Source organism: Eublepharis macularius, chromosome 7 (assembly GCF_028583425.1).
Source record: "Eublepharis macularius isolate TG4126 chromosome 7, MPM_Emac_v1.0, whole genome shotgun sequence".
NCBI classification, from domain to species: domain Eukaryota; kingdom Metazoa; phylum Chordata; class Lepidosauria; order Squamata; family Eublepharidae; genus Eublepharis; species Eublepharis macularius.
This window is the reverse complement of record NC_072796.1, coordinates 92,180,089-92,199,506: the sequence shown is the minus strand read 5'-3', so window position 1 is coordinate 92,199,506 and position 19,418 is coordinate 92,180,089. Positions and strand designations below refer to the sequence as shown.

The 19,418-nt window shown below is 43.9% G+C and overlaps 1 protein-coding gene across 3 annotated transcripts in view; it reads right to left on the bottom strand.

Annotated features, from left to right (window-relative positions):
• The window catches only part of NKAIN3 (sodium/potassium transporting ATPase interacting 3), a 380,362-nt gene that overhangs the window by 176,076 nt on the left and 184,868 nt on the right, over window positions 1–19,418 (bottom strand). For 2 of the 3 annotated variants that reach the window (XM_054985180.1, XM_054985179.1), the window contains exons 2-3: window positions 16,828–16,965; window positions 3,135–3,215 (exon numbers count right to left, since the gene is read on the bottom strand). In XM_054985180.1, coding sequence (XP_054841155.1) covers window positions 3,135–3,215; window positions 16,828–16,965 — 219 coding nt within the window. The remainder of the gene's footprint in view (window positions 1–3,134; window positions 3,216–16,827; window positions 16,966–19,418) is intronic. The other variant, XM_054985181.1, reaches the window with a different exon arrangement.

The following is a 19,418-nucleotide window of genomic DNA, read 5'->3' as shown; positions in this document are numbered from 1 at the left end:
CTTTTATGTATTTCACTCACAAGGGAGCCATTGCCATTGGGAATTTTATTTTAGAAAGCATACGACATGCTTTTACAGTCAGATGAGCATACAAAATGTTTTCAAAGGCCTTCTGGAATAAATAAGTCTTCAGGTTTTTCTAGAAGGTTTGCAAACAACAATACACCTCTGGGGAAAGATTGCCACTATGTAGGGGCAGTAACCAAGTAAGGTCTCCCACAGACCCCCATAAATCAAACCTATGAATGTGTGGGTTCCCTCAACAAGGCAAAGGACCAGTAGACCCAGGTTAATTCATATGGCTGAAGACTTTCCCATGCCATTCTGGGCTTTAAGGGTAAAAAAATAGCACCTTGGATGTAAAAAAAAAACTAGAACGCAGTGTAAATGGGGCAGAAATTGTGTTGCATGTTCATTGTAGAGACTCCCTGTTAACAAATACGCTATAATGTTTTGGACTAGTTGAAGTTTCTAGACTACCTTCAGGGGCAGCCCCTTATAAATCATATGGTACTTCATTTTGTCTGGATTAAATAACTAGCATTTCTTGATGCCTTCTATAGAAATATAGCAACATAAAGTCTTCCTTCAGCTTCCAATTTCCACCAACAGGCAAATCAGAGAAAGATCAAGAACCAGCCAGGTATCTCTTCATTGTGCCTAGGTACGGCTCACCTAAGAATACAATACTAATATTTAATGTAATTATTTTGTTTTTATTCTAGAAAGCCACACCTGAAGCCAATCTTAAAAGGAAGACAAAAATATGATAAATAAACCACCTCTGAAATGCAGTTCTTATAAAGTCAGTGGTAAGAGTCAGGGAGAGGCTTCATACCCCAAAGTGTCTATCACATCTTTAGGGAAACTTGTTTCTGCCACTTTAACTGCATTCATTTATTCCAAGGCAGGCTGGCAGTTTCCTCTGCTCTCGAACTGAAGAACTAAGAGCTATGCCAGTTCCAGTTGTTTTATTTGACAGCCAGCCTAAATTTTGAAGAAAACTACCAGTGCAATTCTAAGAACACTTTCCTAAGAGTAAGCCCCATTGATTAGGCCTGAATAGGATTCTGAGTAGCCCTGCTCAGCACGGTACTGTACAGTTCTGTTTCTTCTATTACACAAAAACCACTGCCAGCATTAGCATAAAGCGTTATGGCTGCTCTTGCTTTTGCTTTATCAAACTCATTTATGCCAGAAAAATTATAGAGATAGGCTGTCAGTTATAGAATATCATGTGGTAATAAAAGAAAAAAAATGAATTTTCTGCTTAAAGTAATATTGCTGTTATTATTACTCTTTTTACACAATGTCGTGAAATAATTGTAAATGTCATGGAGGAAGAAACAAAACTCTGTTTTTGGCACCATCTGCAATTTGTTTCCAATTAAGTCCTCAGAAATGCATAAGTGAAGCACGCCTTTTAATACTCCAATAGTATATTCTAAAGTATGAGGGAAGAGGCATATAAGGCCTTGTTGGAGTCACACTGTAGAAATAGTCTGGTATGCCATGGCACTGTATCAGAGTCAGCTCCCCTGCCACCACTTATCTGGCCGGCGGGGAGGAAAGGTGCAGGAATGGGCCTCCCAGGTGCATGCCAAGGGGAGCACAATGATATTGTTGTCCTGCAGGTGCAGGGGTGCATGTGCATGAGGAACACACCAGGAATGACAAGAAGGTAAGCACTGGGAGAGTAAGGGGACCTGGCAACCCTATATGGAGCCCAGTGGAGTATGTGGGAGAGGGGCTACTCTTAGGCAGGTAAGAGTAGCCCCTCTTACCTGCCTATTACATTACCTGCCTATTACATTATTTTTATTTTTAAAGGCATATCATTTGTCCCTTAGCTATCATGCTATACCAATGTGCCTGCATCAAGCAGACTGATGCATTTACACAATATATAGAATTATCAACAGAAACTAAAGAAGAGAGAAAAGACTTTTCAGTTTCACCAGTTCCCATTGAACTGAAGAGGTATGCATGTACCACCATTATTTACCTTTTTGAAAAGCTCACATTCCTATTGCAAAACTACTTTATGAATTCTGATAACTTCTAAAAAACTAACTCTAAAAAAGTATGGTATGTGAGCATACAAAACAAGTGGACATGTATACCCCTTTGTATCCTGCTTAATAAACTAAATTTGTGCAAAACTAGTTGAAACGGATGATAGGAGAGTCTATTTTTAAGATACCTATATAAACGATATTCTGAAATAACACCTCAGGAACAACAGGCTTTTACTCTATTATGATATTTATGACTGCTATACTTGAGACAACACACATCTTTGAGAGCCAAAGACTAAAAGCTGAAAGTCAAAGATTTTTAAAAATATGATCAGACTAGGAAAACATCTCCAGGATTAACAAGAAGAATATATAGACCCTTGCACACTCTTTAGGAAATAGTGAGGTAATCCAGAATGAATTATATCATTATAAAATACATTATCATTTATTAATATTTATGTACCCTGTTTTTCCAAAAAACAATTATTGAATGGAGTTATATGTGGGCTGCTGTGTATTAACCTCACCCCAATCTTCGTATCTTTAGGCCAAAGTCAGGCAGAGTACTAGCTACTAGTTAAAAAAAAGTAATTTCATTTATTGTTGTACACTTCCTTTTTCTTTATGATTTATTTAATTGTTCTAATACAAAAATAGAAGAGAAACAGTGCCATGTTCAGAGGAATTGGGACGGAAGTGAAGTTTTCATTACCATTAAGGAATTTTAAAAAATGAAGTTAAACTGGTAAACCAGTGCCACCCCAACTGCATGTAGATGCAAGAGGCCATTTACATTAACAAATTTCTTCCACACACTGACTAAAAACAAAGCTGCAGTTGATTAATCTAAGAAGCACACGTTCGCCTAAAGCATAGGTAAAAGAGCAGGAATCATGGTAATTCCCTTCAATACCTACTCTGTACCAGGTGTGTTCACACCCTGCACCAGCAAAAGCAGTAGACTGGGCAGCCCATATGTCAATGGACAAAATACTATACCATCAGTTAAAGAACACTACTTCTCTAACAGTATGTTAACAAATAATTAATTTTCCTAACATTGTTATCAAAGCAACATTGTTTTCCTCAAATAAAGAATGAATATGAACCTACCTTAGAAAGCCCACCTACTTCTAAATAGAAGCAGATAATGAAAACATTCCATGTGACCCAGAGAGCAGTCCATATTGAGTACTAGAGTAAAAAGAAGAGAAAATGTAAAGATGAAAATACTGTACATGGTGTAGATCAATAATATAAAAAGATCAATACGTACAGCACTTCTGGGAACTTTCAAGCAGAGAGGGGCCAGAGAGATTTCTCTTGGCTGAAAGCCCCTAGAACCATAGCCAATTGCAAATCCAATATTCTCTGCTTCTCTAACTACACTCCAGGAAAAGTTAGATATATTATTTATGGCTTGGTATTAGCCTACTGACACTGGTAAATTCCAAAACATTGACCCAATTACAGATTTTCTGCTTTCCCTTTTCCTCCTCATGATATATCTTTATATACAAATTAATCAGACATTGGCTGTGGTGCTTGAGGGCAGAAGTAGGAACTATCAGTCACTGTACCCAAACTCCCACCCCCTTAAATGTAGTCATAAGGGTCACAGAATATGATAAAAGCAATAATAAGGTGGTATAGGCAAGTAATAATGTAGAGTAGACATGGGCACAAACCAAAAAAAACCCCAAACCACGTGATTCATGGTTCATAACATTCCATGAACCACAAACTTCCAATCTTTTCCCACTTCATGGTTCGTGGTTCATAAGGCTGTCATTTCACAGACCCCATGCTGGAACCGGCATGGGGGCTGTGAAACTGACAGCTCCTTTCTGCTGCCAGAGAGGCAGGAGAAAGAGGCTGTCATTTCACAGACCCCGTGCTGGAACTGGTGCAGGGACTGTGAAACTGACAGCCTCTTTTCCTGCTGCCCGGGCTGTCAATTTTACAGACCCCGTGCTGGGTTCAGCCGATGTGCTGAAACTGGCACGGGACCTGTGAAACTCTGAACCAGCCACGGAATGGCTAGAAAAATTTGTTTGTTCCATAAAAACGCGTTCCCATGGAATGCATGTTTTGGTGCAAACGAACCAGCCATTCCATACAGAATTTTGTTCCATGGTTCATTTCGTGCCCATTTCTAATGCACGGAAGTACCTATTTCTTTACCCCCTGTGAGTAGGACACCAGCAGAAATAGCCCCAGACCCTGGATTAGATGCCTGCTCCAGTCAAGTGAGCAGTGTCGACCTGCTCTAATATCTTTGACATCTCTATTGGCCCTTATGGACTTGTCAAAATGTAGCTCCAGAACATTAATTAGTTTGGGCTGGAAACCAACACTGGGTAGAATTTTGATAAACAGCAAATTTAAAGATGGCAACTTGACAGCAAAAAAAAAGGAAAAGACAAAGAAATATATCTATCTATACTACCTTTGTAGGTATACAGAAAACAGTTACCTTGATTTTTGCAAAGAATCCCTGTGACAGCTTTCTATAACACGGAAGTAAGTGCATTTTATAGTTATCCATAGCCCAGCCTCCTCGGCCTCTGAGTGACAAGGACAATTACAGATCAAGGAATATGACAGAAAATGGAAGTGATCAGCTCAAAATTTACCAAAATCATTTTCACAGAAAAACCTCCGCTTTATCAAATATTTTACAGTATTTTTGAAGTCTGTGCACAATTGCCTTCCTTGCTGTTCTTCCCTGTTTAGGCTGGCTTAAATCCAAGCAATCTAGTTTCACTCCTTGTGGACATTGCATTAACTACTCTCAAAAGATTTGATTTCTTCCCCCCACTAATGTCACTCTTTCTCTGCAGGCATTACTATTACATATGTTCTAATGCTTTAAATACATACTAGGTAAAATACAATTATCTATGCAAATAAGAAATCTTTTGTGCTTTCCTGAAAGGAAAACATGTCATATTTTCATATAGAGAAACATGTAAACTGATTTGGAGAGAATGAGTGGGGGGATACTGGGGTAGATTTGGCCAGTGTTAAGTATATGACTCACTGTCTCATAGACTTTTGAAGTACAGTGCCAGCAGTGCTAATGAAAATCTAGCAAGTACACTTTTATCATTCTTAATCAGCTTTAACAGCCTAGGAGTTTCATGCTATTAGAAAATCTGGTAGGATTTTTTTTAAAAAATGAACAGGAAAAAAATGGGTTACTAAATACTTAAATCTGGCCTATACACTATACAGAGAATTCAAACACTCTTCTCAGTGGTTTTGAAATGTATGCTTGTAATTTCAGGCACCATATTTGTAGAGATATGTGCACATATTCAGAACCTGCAAGTGGCCAGCATTTCCCACAATGTATCAATATAGCCCTGACCTAGATGGCTATATTAGATTAATACTAGCTTAGAAGTTAAGCTGGGTTGATCCTGGGTGGTGCTTGGATGGGAGACCACCAAGGAAGACTGGGGTTGCTATGCAAAGGCCGGCAACGGGAAACCACCTCTGTTAATTTATTGCCTTAGGGCCAAGCTACACATGACGAATGACACTTGAACGGCAAGTGTATTTCTCCCTGTTCACTTGCCCTCCACTCAATCCACTTGCCGTTCAAGTGTCATTCGTCATGTGTAGCTTGGCCCTTAGAAACTCCAGAATGGGTGTCATAAGTTGGCTGTGACTTGACAATACTTCACACGCACACATACACACATACACCAATATGATTAACCTCAACACAGCTAAATCTATAGATACCTAAATCCAGAGACTGCAGCCATGAACAGACAAAATATCTTTCTACAAACCTGAAAAACACTCCAGGTTTCCAGAAAAATCTTATATAAAAAATAAATTGGGGCGTTAATCCACCCAAATAATAAAAGCAGCACCAGTAGCTTTAAGAAAGTGGCCGTTACTAGGAAACCACACAGTCCCATCTGTTTATTAACCTGCTCAAAACACTCCAAAAACAGTTGGTGAGGCAGGACTTCCCTTTGCAGAAGCTGTTAAGTAGTGGGTTCAGACTCTGAAGTGATTTCAACAACCAACCCCCAGCTTTGTTAACACCCAATAAGAATCACCTAACTAGAGGCCCTTGTTTGCATCAACTATATACATTGTAACTTATTCACCGCATAGTGATTGGTTTTTTATAGTGCTGTTATGATTGGCTGCTGCTGTCACTAACAATAAATGACAATGCAGACTTCAGAAGCCTTGTTTGTGATAGAAGCTCGACCAATACATAACACTCCTCCCTCCTAAGTCAGAGTTGACCCCTAAGCAAATATAGTCCCTTAGGTGGTGGGGAGGAACCCGAACCTGCTAGGAATGTTGCAAGTCCACTGAAGGCAGAGGAGAGCTCGAGGTTGGCGGTTGTGCCGGCTGCGGTATCATGGTTGGCCCATCACACAGTTCTGAGTGGCTCTCAGGAGTAGTGCTTGCCTCTGGACACTGTAGAGTTGGTGTCTGAGGAGCCAGTGGTACGATTTCGTTTGTCTCTTGTGCCGTGGTGTCTTCCGGGACACTGGCCCTAGGCACGCCTTCGGGCTCCGTTGTCCTTGCTGGCCATCTGTGTTGGAGCTGGTCCAAGTGGCGCCATGGCCTCCTGCCGTCGACTGAGACGACAGCATATGACACCAGTCCAGTTGCTGCTTCTACGGATGCCAGCACCCACACTGGGCCCTCACTATAGTTGCAGGCATAGACCAGATCTCCTGGCTGTAAGGTTCTCACTTCTCCATCTGGCAAGGGTTGCTCCTCGAGGGATAGGTCGGAGTGCAGCCTGTCCAGTGTGATTGTGAGTCTTCTGTTCATGAGAAGCTCAGCTGGGCTGCAGCCTGTGGCAGAGCTGGGTGTGAAGTGCTGCTGTCGCAGCAAAGCAGCCAATCGTGTCTGCCAGTCACCTTGACTGATTCTCCGGAGGCTGTCCTTGGTTGTCCTTACCATCCATTCAGCTTGCCCACTGGTGGATGGGTAGAACGGGGCTAACGTGACTTGCCTGATGCCATTGTCAACTGCCAGAATTGTGCCACCGTGAACTGTGCCCTGTTGTTGGACACCAGAGTGTCGGGCAACCCATGTGTTGCAAACAACTGACGAAGGGTTTGAATAACTATGGCAGTGGTCATGGCGGAAACAGGAACAACCTCTAGCCACTTCAAGTATGAGGAACGTTTGTCCCTGGAACAGCCCAGCAAAATCAAGATGGAGTCTGGACCACGGTACCTTTGCTGACTCTCATGGATGCACTGGATCTTGTGCTGGGGCTGGGCGAGTCTCTTGGCATGGCTTGCAGGTGTGGACCCACTCCTCGATAGCTTTGTCTATGCCCGGCCACCAGACATAATGGGCGAGTGCCTTCATGCGCACAATGCCTGGATGTCCACTGTGTAGTGCCTTGAGCACTTGTTGTTGCAACTTAGGAGGGATGACGACTCGGTTTCCCCACAGCAGGCAACCCTTGTGTGCAGAGAGTTCATGTTGCCTGGTGGAGTATGGCTGGAACTCTTTGGCCAAACGGCCCTCTGGCCACCCCCTCCACACCCAGTTGCACACATGGGCGAGGGTGTGGTCTTTGGAGGAGTGCCCTGCTACATCAGAGGCTCGTATTGATGGACTTGGCAAGTCCTCGAGCAGCAGGATGTGGTGTGCTGGTGATGGGTCGGCCCCTGTGTCAGGCAGTGGCAGGTGGCTAAGGGCATCGGCGTGTCCAGTCGCTTTACCCAGCCGATGCTGCAGTTCATACGAGTAGACTGACATGAACACAGACCAGTGCAGCATCCAGGGTGAAAGGATTTGGGGTTTGTTTGTCAGGAGCGAACAGACCTAGCAGCGGCTTGTGGTCTGTAGCAATGAGAAAGGTCCAGCCGTAGAGGTAATCGTGGAACTTCTTTACGCCTGCTACAATGGCCAGGGCTTCCTTGTCTATCTGGGCATAGTTGCGCTCTGCAGAAGACAGTGTCCTAGAGAAGTAGGCGATAGGCACTTCTCACCCATTGGCCATCCTGTGGCTGAGGACAGCCCTTATGCCATATGGTGGGGCGTCGCAGGCAAGCACAAATGGCTTCCTTTCATCATAGTGTGTTAGGACGCTCCCAGATGACAGCAGGTCTTTTACTGCTTTGAATGCTGTGGCTTCTTCTCAGCCCCAGACCCAGTGGGCGGAGGAATCAAGGAGTCGGTGCAGCAGTTCTGCGACTGATGCTTTGTGCGGTAAGAAGGCATGGTAGAAGCTGAGAAGACCCAGGAATGATTTCAGTTCCTTCTTTGATCCAGGAGGTGGTGCACTGTGGATAGCCCAGACCTTAGCTGGTGTGGGATGGATGCCAGCTGCATCGATGAGGAACCCCAGGAACTCCACTTGTGGAACCCCAAACTGGCATTTTTCTCGCTTCACTTTTAAGCCTGTGCTTTGTAGTTTGCTGAGGACAGTTCGGAGGCACTCTGTAAGTTCACTGTCAGAGCCTCCCGTGATCAAGATGTCATCAAAATATGGGATGATGCCTGGGATTCCCCAGAGAAGACCTTCCATGATGCTCTGGAAGATCCCTGGTGCCATGTTGACAACCAACTGTAGCCACTTGACTTTGAATGCACCCCTTGTGCATCACAATTGTTTGGACTTCTGCCGTGGCATCATCCACAGGTAGCTGCTGGTAAGCTTGGTCAAGGTAAAGTTTTGTGAAGACCTTACCCCCCTGGAGGGACGTCAGGAGATGGCTCATGACAGGCACTGGGTAGGCATGTTGCTGCAGGGCTTTGTTCACTGTGCATTTATAGTCCGCACAAATTCTGACCGCTCCATTTGGCTTTGTCAGATCTGTGGCTAAATAATAGTTGTAATCCAGACTACCTTCTGCAATCAGACAAGAGTCTGTTGTTTTCAAAAGATTTACTGAAAAATGCAACCATTATAGTCCACTGGCCCAGATGCAATATCTGGGATGGTACACATGTATTGTTTCGAATGATAGGCAAAGAACAAGGTACAATGTATCAAATCCCAGCAGGCCCAACCTCCCCCCATAGTTCTCAAAACAAGTTGCTTGAGGCTGAGAAAGTGAAAGTTTCCCAAGGCTGGAAAGGCTGTAGTCAAAACATTCCTCTTCTGTGAGATAGCTGCTAGAGAACGTCTTGGCACCTGTAGAAGAAGCACTCAGAACACTAGAAGAATTAAAATGGAGTCTCTTTGGTTACAACATAGGAGAAAGCATTCTGAACCTGACAGGCTTGGGCAGCGTTACTACAGGAGTTTCCCATTTTGCATGGGAAACCGGTTCCAGGACTCCCTGCTCGATCAGACAGTCTAGTTCCTCGTCTATCTTACGCTTGAGTGCAAAGGGGATCCGGCGAGGCTTAAGGCAGATGGGCGCCACGGCTGGGTTGAGGTCGAAAGACACTGGAGGACTGGTGTATGTTCCTAGGGAGCCATCAAAGGCCCAAAGGAACTGGTTCCAACCCCTGGGCATCCTGTTCTCTGGTGTACAACAGATCAGACACAACAACATCGCATCCGCACGGTGATGTTGTTGTGACGGATCTGTTGTACACCAGAGACCAGGAGGCCCAGGGGTTGAAACCAGTCTATGCCAAGTAAGCTTGCCTGGTGGCCCTGAACCACCACCAGCCACAGCAGACAAGCAAAGTCTTTGTACTTAATTTGGAATGTGCCAATGCCCACTACAGGCACTTGGTGGCCCTGAAAGTCTTTAAGCAGTAGGTCTACTGGTTCAAGGCAATGGCAGGATGCCTTGGGGTAGATCCTCTGGAGTGTGTGAGAGGAGATGATGGACAGCGCAGACTCGGAGTCGACCTCCATCTCACAGGGCACATCTTAGATTCTCACTGTCACTTTTATTTTTTGCACATTGGTGCAAAAATTGGTGCAAAAAGGATGGATGCAAGGATGGATGAGTCACTGGTCTGTACTTCCTTGGCACCACGTAGCTCGAGCGTGTGGCAGTCATTCTTGCAGCTGTGCATCTTTTTGTAGACCAGCGATGCGGCCTGACTTGGGTGATCCATCTTGAGTCTTGGTGGATTGGCAAACACGTGCAATGTGTCCCAATTTTCCACAGTTCCAGCAATGAGCATCCCGGAACTGACACCATTTTCGCAAGTGGGACCCCCCACAGCTGGCACAAGGGGTCCACTGAAATGCTTGTGGCTCTTCTCGTTTCTTACTGGCGACCTTGGTCCGCAGCATCTCCTCATCTTCATCTTCATAGAAGGAGACGTCCCTGATGAGCCCCTGGTGGATGAGCTCGGACTTGCGGGACTGCGGTGGAGTGCGTGACTGCCGGATCTCTTTTGCAGACTGTTCTGTGGCTTCAGCAGGAATGGCCTCTTCGTATGCAGTCTTGAAACTCAGATCTTTCTTGGCAAACAGACACCTCTGGAGCTTTTCATCCCAGAGACCGCATACCAGTCTGTCTCAAAGTGCCATCTCAAGGTCAGGGAAATTGCATAGTCTGGCTGCTTGTCGGAGAGCTGTGACGAATGCCGCTACAGACTCGCCTTCTGCTTGGTCTCTCTTATAGAACGCATGCCTGGTTGCTATCTCCGAAGGCTGCAGTGAGAAGTGTTCTCTGAGCTTATTTTTGATTGTGTCGAATGCTGTACTTTGCAGCAGGGTGGGCGTCACTAGAGCCAGGCGATGTCAAATGTGGACCACCCACAGACACTGAAGAATGTCGCTCTCGTGAGATCTGCATCTTCTGCTTTGTTTGCTTCAAGGTAGAACTCAAACCGCATGATGTAGGACTCCCAGCCCTCAGTGTTGGAGTCAAACGGCTCCAATTGGCCCTTGGTAGCCATGTCTACCCACTGGGATGGAGTGAACGGGTGCTGGGTGGTTGAGGTGACAATTCCTCCCCAGCAAGTGATTCTGCTGTGCTTCTTGGGGCTGCCTACCCAAACTTATTAGTTCAGTTTGGTCTTGGAATATCTCTGAAACACAGGCAGCAAGCTGCAGATATTTATACACAACTTCAACCCCCAAACCACGCCCCAGCTTTGTTAACACCCAATAAGAATCACCTAACTAGAAGCCCTTGTTTGCATTAACTATATACATTGTAATTTATTTACAGCATAGCGATTGGACTTTATTGTGCTGTTATGATTGGCTGCTGCTGGCACTAACAACTAATCACAATGCAGGCTTCAGGAGCCTTGTTTGTGATAGAAGCTCAACCAATACATAATAGAAGCCATGCTGATTTTTCTTCAGAGGTTTTGTTCCTCTGTGCACCTAATAATTTGTCTATGAAAACAGTGGCTGTGGAGCGGCTACATGCCCCACACTTTCCACACTGAACACAAATGCAAAAAATTAATTTAGCTTCTCTGCCATCTCCCCATTTTCATTTAGCAGTCATTTCATTTAGCAGTCATGCAAAGGCACAGTTGCTTCTCTTGCTGGTTTCCTGTTCTGGATATGTTTAAATAAATTGTGTATTGTTTGTCTTTTGAGAACCACAGTTCTCTTTGCTCCCCTAGTGGCAATGAAGAGGCAGACAATGTTATTGGATCTAAGGGCCACTTTATTAATTAAACTCAATGTTAACATTAACCAAACTGCGGCAAGGGTAAAGCGGTATGGGTCAAGCCACGTGGTCACCATCAGACCCCCGCCTTGACCTGTCTGGGCAAGCCCCAAAGCCTCGGGTGCGAGCCATCCCTAGAGTTGGCTAGGATACCCGGCCAGCCAGGCAAAATGGTTCCCCCTTCCAAGCTCCTAATCCTCAGCCGTGCACCTGTGAGGCAGGACTTGCGCATGGGGTTAACCTAGGCAGCCTGCCCACGCGCGCTGGCAGCTGTCACAAGCAGTACCAGCCGCTCCTAGCAGACCCCTCTTCCCCACAATAGGGAAGCACCAAGGGTGCTCACCGGCCCGCTGCCTAAAGCCCAACTCTATCCCGCCAGAACTCCTAACCAGCACCACCCTAAGCCAATTTCCTACACTCATGCCATGGTGTAAGGTAGGCGAAAAAACCCCCATCTAAGGCCAATTAGGATGGAAGGAAAAAATTCCTACCTTGCTCCGAACAACGGCAGCTGGCTAGACCTACACCAAAAAACAGGGTGAGGAGGGTGGGCTGAGCTTTCACAAGCGACTGTTGCTGAGTGGGCAGAGCCGCCAAAAATGGCTACTGGCTTCGCCCACTCAGCTAAGCCCCGGATGCCCAGGCAAACTCTGCTCTCCCTCCCTGCAGGAGAGCAAATGACGACCCCCTCCTCAAGCAGCTGAAGCTGCATGAAGGTAGGGTCGAATTGTCAGATGCAAACATATAATGATAATCTAACCTTGCAGTTACTGTAGCAAGGATCAGCATAGCCAGGACAGCTGTGTCCAAAAAGGGTCCACCTTACATGCAAGATGAAACTAGAAGAAAGCACTCTTAGCATATGACTCCACCTATTTTTTCCCAATAGAAGGGTACATTCCTGGATTATCCTAGAAGGATAATTATTATACTACAAACTTTGATCATTATTTGTGGCCAAAATTTTGATGAGTTCTCAGGAAACCATAGAATAGGGCTATTGTCATGGGAATGCCTGGACTTCCAGGGAAACCTGGATACTTCCTGTGAGTCAGCTTTTTGATTGCCTGTACATTGATCTTGATATTTCAGCTTTAATATCAAACATGGAGTCTCCTGCAATCTTGTACATCACACGGTCTGAGAAGTCATGGAATAGGAATGTTTCAAAAATGTATCTCCTGACCCAGGCCATTTTCTGGTTAAAAACACCAAGCTGCAAGTTCATATCTAATACATGATTTGTTTCAAAACTAGAGTTCAAGTTGGAGTGATCTGAGATCTGCACAGGGTCACACAAAAGAATCACAGCTAATCATCAGTTCCTTCAAACATCATAGGAAATATATGGACCAGTTTTTCACAATTACATACCTTTATCAATTCAGTCTTACTCTGAAGCATAATTAATTGTTCTGCAGAGTTCTGAACCTGAATAAATATTATATCTGCTTAATGACATGGAATATTCAGCACTGTACAAACTGTCTCTGAAACTATGAGTAAGGTACATAAAAAATTCAAATAGAAAGCCTTTCTATTTTATTTGATCAGTTTCCTCTTAGTTATTTACTTTTATAGGGGAGGAAGTGATATGAAAACCAAGACATCTGAATCTCTGGCACAGCACTGAACTTGGGGTTGATTCCAGAATTCACTCATTGAGGTGATAAAGCTCCCTCACAACCATGTATGATCTCAATTATCACATAGGAAGCTGCTTATTTCAAGGCAACCTCACCTGGAAATTATGCCCCAACTGTAAAATGGAAGGTTTTTAAAAAGGCTTGTTTTCAAAGGTTCTGGTCTGAATATATTTGCTTACGGTTTCCATTTGCCGTCATAGAAATAATAGATAGGATAGAAGATAGGATACAATCATCAATGCAAGTTTCCCAATAGATATCCTTTTTAAAAAGTGATCTTTATACCTAAAAGCCACTGCTGATAAAACTTCAAAGGGATCCCAAATGCTGGCATTTTCATGAGGAAAAAGCAATAAATGCCCAACCTTTCCAGCCAGCCAAGGGGTCAGTATGTGAAGAAAACTAGTTTTAAAGTGGCTTTAGAATTCCAGAAGGGTTAAGTAATCAACAGCCTGCTTCTCAGTGGGAATCTGAGTGACTGAAATTTATATACAGACTGTGCTTAAAAATATGGTGGTTCAAAATTATGGTGCTTCACAATGCTGAAGGAAAAGCCCATGACACTGTACAAACATTTGTTTTAAAAACTATCTTTCTGGTATTATCTTTCAGGTTCAGTCACTGAAATCCATTTGAAAACAAAGAAGTCTTACAAGGCCTGAAGTAATTTCTTTTGCTATCAAATCTACTTGGTTTAGGTGAGTATAGAAGATTATTCATCCAGTCTAAACAAATTATATGTCATATGTTACTTTGTAAACCCTCTCCTTCATCTGTATGGTGAGGAGAATCTGACCACATTTCCACTAACACACTGGTGGCCAGTATAGATGCCTACATCCCCATGTGGTTGTGAATGGCTTTTTGTATTCAAATATTTTCCATCTCTTTAAAAAGCCACCAGCCACAGTTGAGATTATTTTATTTGTTTAAAATATTTGTATGCTGTCCTTCTACCAAAATGGAGTCCCCACAAGTAGAGGACATCAAAACATTTTTTTAAAATTAAAACATTTAAAATTATATTTAAAAAATCAATAATCACAAACATGTAACAACAAGAACAGGGAGGAGGAACAATAACAGTTATTGGGGGATGCCAAACAAAACAAAAACATCTTCACGCAGTGGCAGAAGTCAGCAATAGAGGGGTACTGACAGATCTCTTGTGGAGAGAGTTCAAAAGTTTTGATGCTACAACTTCAGCTGCAACCCCTCTAGTCTCTGATGGCAGGGGTACCTGAAGCAGAGCCTCCGAAGTTGACTGGAAAGAATGGGTAGGTTCATAGGGGAGAAGATGATCCTTAAAGTATGCTGGCCCCAAGCTGTATAGAGCTTTAAAGGTCAATTCCAGCACCTTGAATTGGGTGTAGAAGCAAATTGGGAGCTCGTGTAGATGGAACAAGCCTACAACCCACTCCAGTTATCATTCTGTGCCATCTGTAGCTTCCAGCTTCAAGGGCAGTTCCCCATAGAGCCCCATCTACTTCATTTACATCCCACTTTTCTGGGCTGTGGGGACCTAAAGTGGCTTACAACATTCATCCCTTCTCCATTTTATCCTCACAACAGCCCTATGCTATAGGTTAAGCTGATAGTGTATGACAGACCCATAGTCACCAAACAAGCATGGTCCTCCCACCCAGTTCCTCAGCTGTATTATGGGAATAATGATAACACTGACTTTGTTCACCACTCTGAGTGGGGCATTAATCTGTCTAGAAGAGTGGTATATAAGTGCAGGTGTTGTTATCATCATCATCATCATCATCATCATCAACTTCAACAAGCCTTCATGGCAGTGTGGGGACTTGAACCTGGATCTCCCAGGTCCTGGTATGACTCTAAACGCTACACCACACTATGAGCAATGCATGACAATGGCTCTGTAAGTGAAATAAGGATGTGCATTTGGAGATCTAAACCAAGATTACACTTGAAATTTGCTGTTGAGTTTTGGTTTGCAGATGGAGGGGGCAGAGGAGAAGATTTGAACAATAGATGGGATATACAGGCTAGCAGGCTCTGCAATATCTACCAGACATTAGCAGCAATTGTAATTGGATATTATTTGGAATGGGGATTATAACTGTCACATGCAAGGACTACTGTGATAATTTCCACACTCAACTGCAGTAAATTCTTTCTCTGGTAGACTTTATCAGGGAATGACGTAGCTTCACAGCTACAACAGTAGCTTCCCTCTTTAGGATCTTGGGATTTTGAACTAAAGACACAGCCATTGGCTTCCTAAAATTGGAGATTGGGGCAAGCCAAGCCCTCTGAAAGCTTCTCCATAATTCTTTTAAAATTTATTTTATTTGAAAGGGGAAAAGGGAAAGGAAAAGCTTTTTCTTTTGCCAGGTGGAAGGGAAGCCAGGAGAACAGTTATATATTGCCTCTCAGCTTGGAGCCCAGACGGAGAGGACTGGAGGCCAAGTTGACTCAGATGACATGCACTCCCTACTGCAATCTCTTTGAGTCTTTTCCTGACATCACAAGGATGCTGTAATCTGTGAAGGGGGTTACTTTTACTTTAAGATCAAAGGAAGAAGAAACTGAATTGGCCTTTGAGGATGTGTGCCCTTCAAGGCCAATTGCCCCACTAATTGTGAAATTTTCAGATCCCAGCTTGTATACTACCTGTATATTCTCTACAAGTCTTCTGTGACTGTTTTAATCTGCAATGTTTTCATTCTATTATTAAGGTTCAATGAATACTACATGCAATGAAAAGCAGCACGGGGAGGAGAACTGCACCTTACTTTACCCACTCACAATCTTTCAAAGGTCAAGGTGCCTTTTGTCAGATACTTTATACCCTGAAAATCTTATTAATCTTTAAGCTGCCACTGGACTCAAATCTTGCTGTTCTACTGAGACCAACATGACTACCCACTGAAACATTTGCAGTGTAATCCTAAGAAGAGTTACTCCTGTCTAAGACCATTGAAATCAGCGGGCTTAGACTGGAGTAACTCTGCTTAATCTAGGAATTGAAGAATACATACAAAGATCAGACATGCTGAATCTGGTCAAGACAGACATTATGCCACTGTGCATTAGAGAAGAGGGTGACATGCCAGGTGGGCAGGAAGGTAGGACACACTCCCCCTTCCCATCTCTTTATACAAGGCCAGCATACTGTCTAAACCAGCCCAAGTACTTAAACCCCACTTTATTTATTTATATTTTGACTCTACTTCCATTCAAGGGTGTGAAGCAACCATTAATAAATTAATATATTATAGCACATTAAAATTGAATTAAACCAGTTAAACAACTACATGCCTATGGTATATATAGTTTATTTCCAAAACTATGCAATTTTCTATTTTTACAAAAGAACAGAATTCATGTATAAAAAAGTTATAAATGAAAAGAACACTCTGGAGAGATATACTAGAATTAGAAGATATACTTAGAATAGAATTCTAAGCAGTGTTATATCTTTCTAGACATACTGATGTCAGTGCAATTAGAAGAGTGTAACTGTTTAGGATTGCTCTGCAAAATAATTTTTACAAAAAAAACAACAATTGCAAGGTTGAGGTGATATATTTTAAAGCTATTTTATACAGCAAATCAGTGAAAATTAAAACAAAAACTTACCACAACTACATATCGAGGTCTGTATTGTATGGTTCCAAACAAACCCAAAATGACAGCTATTATGTGCAGAAAATTACCCAGGATGGGGGCCCACTGGAATCCAAGGAAGTCAAAGATCTGTCTTTCCAGGGCAGCTAACTGTAAGAAAACAAAAGATGAGAGGGAAATGCTGTAATTAGGATTAAATCAGACTACTATTCACAGCTGTACTATCATTATTAATAGCCAGTGTTGGTCCTATTTAATAAAACTGGCAATTATCTATTATTACTGATGCATAAAGGATTTATCTAGTTATTATTAATGGCTGCAAAAAGGACTTTGATTTTAAAATGAATCTCTTTTCTATTTGATATTGAAAAGAGACCACATTAAATAAACATAGCCAATTGTATGGAAAGTCCTGTGGATTTTATTTTTCCAATATGGGTTCTCTTTATGAAATTTATTGGCACTCATGATCTCATATCAGACTTCCTCAAGATACATTTTTATTCATACCCTACTGCATGGATTGTATCCAGTGGTATGCAGTGGTATTTTATCCTCACAACAATCCTCTGAAATAGTTTTGGCAGAAGGAATTTGATGATATGAACACAGGTCTTCTTGGTTAAATAGTGTCATGGAGCTTGAACCCAGAATAATGGCTAGCAGTTCCAGAGCTTTGATCTTTCAGCTATCTGAACTGCCTGCCAGCAGGAAGAGTTGCTGGCCCAGTGTTCATTGCACCATAGCACTCTTCATAAAACAGCCAGTAGAGGGACTAAACCCTCTGATATATTGATCTGATGTGTAATTAAAGATCATGGTTTTATTATTTGATCCTGCGACTTGATATCTACTTGGTTTTGTCCTGCTTCTCCTTGGATTGTCTTGCTGACAGACTCTTCACTTGATCTTGATCATATTTCTGCCCTCAAAGTGCCTGCCATGGATTCTGACCTCTGGCCTGACTCAAAGTTGTTCCTGACATATCCTATAGATTAGTCATCTGCTTCTGATACTCATTTCACCTGACCTCTGTTTCCACACCCTTTTCTATGCTGTATTTCTTCTCATGTCCAAGAGATGATCACTTTCTTTGCCTATCCTTACTTATGTCCTATTGCACAATTCACCAGCTGTTGACAATTACTTCTGAAAAATATTCAAAAGAAAAACTCATAATAGGATACATAAGTTTCTGCAACACACAATCACATCATTAGCTGATAACAGTTGGTGTACCATAACCACTAATAACTAGAAGATGATTCTTCCCTCCCCCATGATGCCACCTCTCAACACACATCAAAAGATCCTATTGCCTTTGTACTCTACTTGTGCACTTCCCAGAGGAACCTAATAGCCTCTGCTGAGAAACTGTAGACTAGGTGATCTTTGACATGAACCAGCACAGCTCTTACTTTCTCAACTACTGAGAAGATAAGTCATTCTGGTTCCTTATATGTCCACGTACTTGTCCAAATCTTGCATCTATTTCCTTTTAATATACTTTCACTTGTCCATCTCTTTGTTAAGTACTCCACAAGAGAGACAGATAGTCAGACACTATCGCATTCACCAAGTTGCAAAACTGGCTGGCTGAAGACATTCATTACATGATGGGCACTGTTGATATCACATTTTGTATAACACAGTGGTACTCAGTCCATGGCTGGCAGAGAGATACATTCACAATTATCAACCACAAGAGCCACACTTACTTCCATCCCTGGTACGAGGCCTGCACATTAGGGAGCTCATAGCTTACCCATTCATCAAAGAAGGAACCATCTGCCAACCATAAGACCCAACAGGCAAGGGGCTTGCCCACTTTGCTGAAACATGGGGCAGGCGCCACATTGGAGAACAGTGCTTAGAAGAGCCACAAGTGGTGTATCAAAGAGCTACATGTGAATCCCAAGCTGCTGAGTGAGTATCACGGGTATAATGGCTTAATGAAACCTTAGTGCACTACAGTCAGGGCCGGCGCGCCCATGGAGGCCAGGTAGGCGGTGGCCTCGGGCGCGCGGGCACTGGAGGGGCGCTGGAGGGGGTGTTGGGGGCAGAGGCGCGCGCAGCGAAGCTGGCATGACAGGGCTGCCTGTAGCTACTGCTGCAGCCAGCCAGCCAGCCCCTTGCTGCCGCCGCCGCCGCCGCCGCCACACACCTCAGCCGGGCGCAGCCTCTGTGCGCCGCTCGAGCAGCAGCTCGCGGCTTCTGCGCCCAGCTGGGGCGCGCGGCGGTGGCAGCACGGAGCTGGCTGGCTGGCTGCAGCAGCAGCTGTAGCCAGCCACGCCAGCTCAGCTGCGCGCTCCTCCGCCCCAGCCGGGCGCAGAAGCCGTGAGCTGCTGCTGGGGCGGCGCACGGAGCAGCCTCCGCGCGCCGCTACAGCAGCAGCCCGCAGCTTCTGCACTCGGCTGGGGCATGTGGCGGCGGCGGCACGGGGCTGCCTGGCTGGCTACAGCTACTGCTGCAACCAGCCACGCCAGCTCAGCTGCGCGCTCCTCCGCCCCAGCCGAACGCAGAAGCTGTGAGCTGCTGCTGGGGCAGCGCACGGATCAGCCTCCACGCGCTGCTCCAGCAGCAGCCCGCAGCTTCTGCGC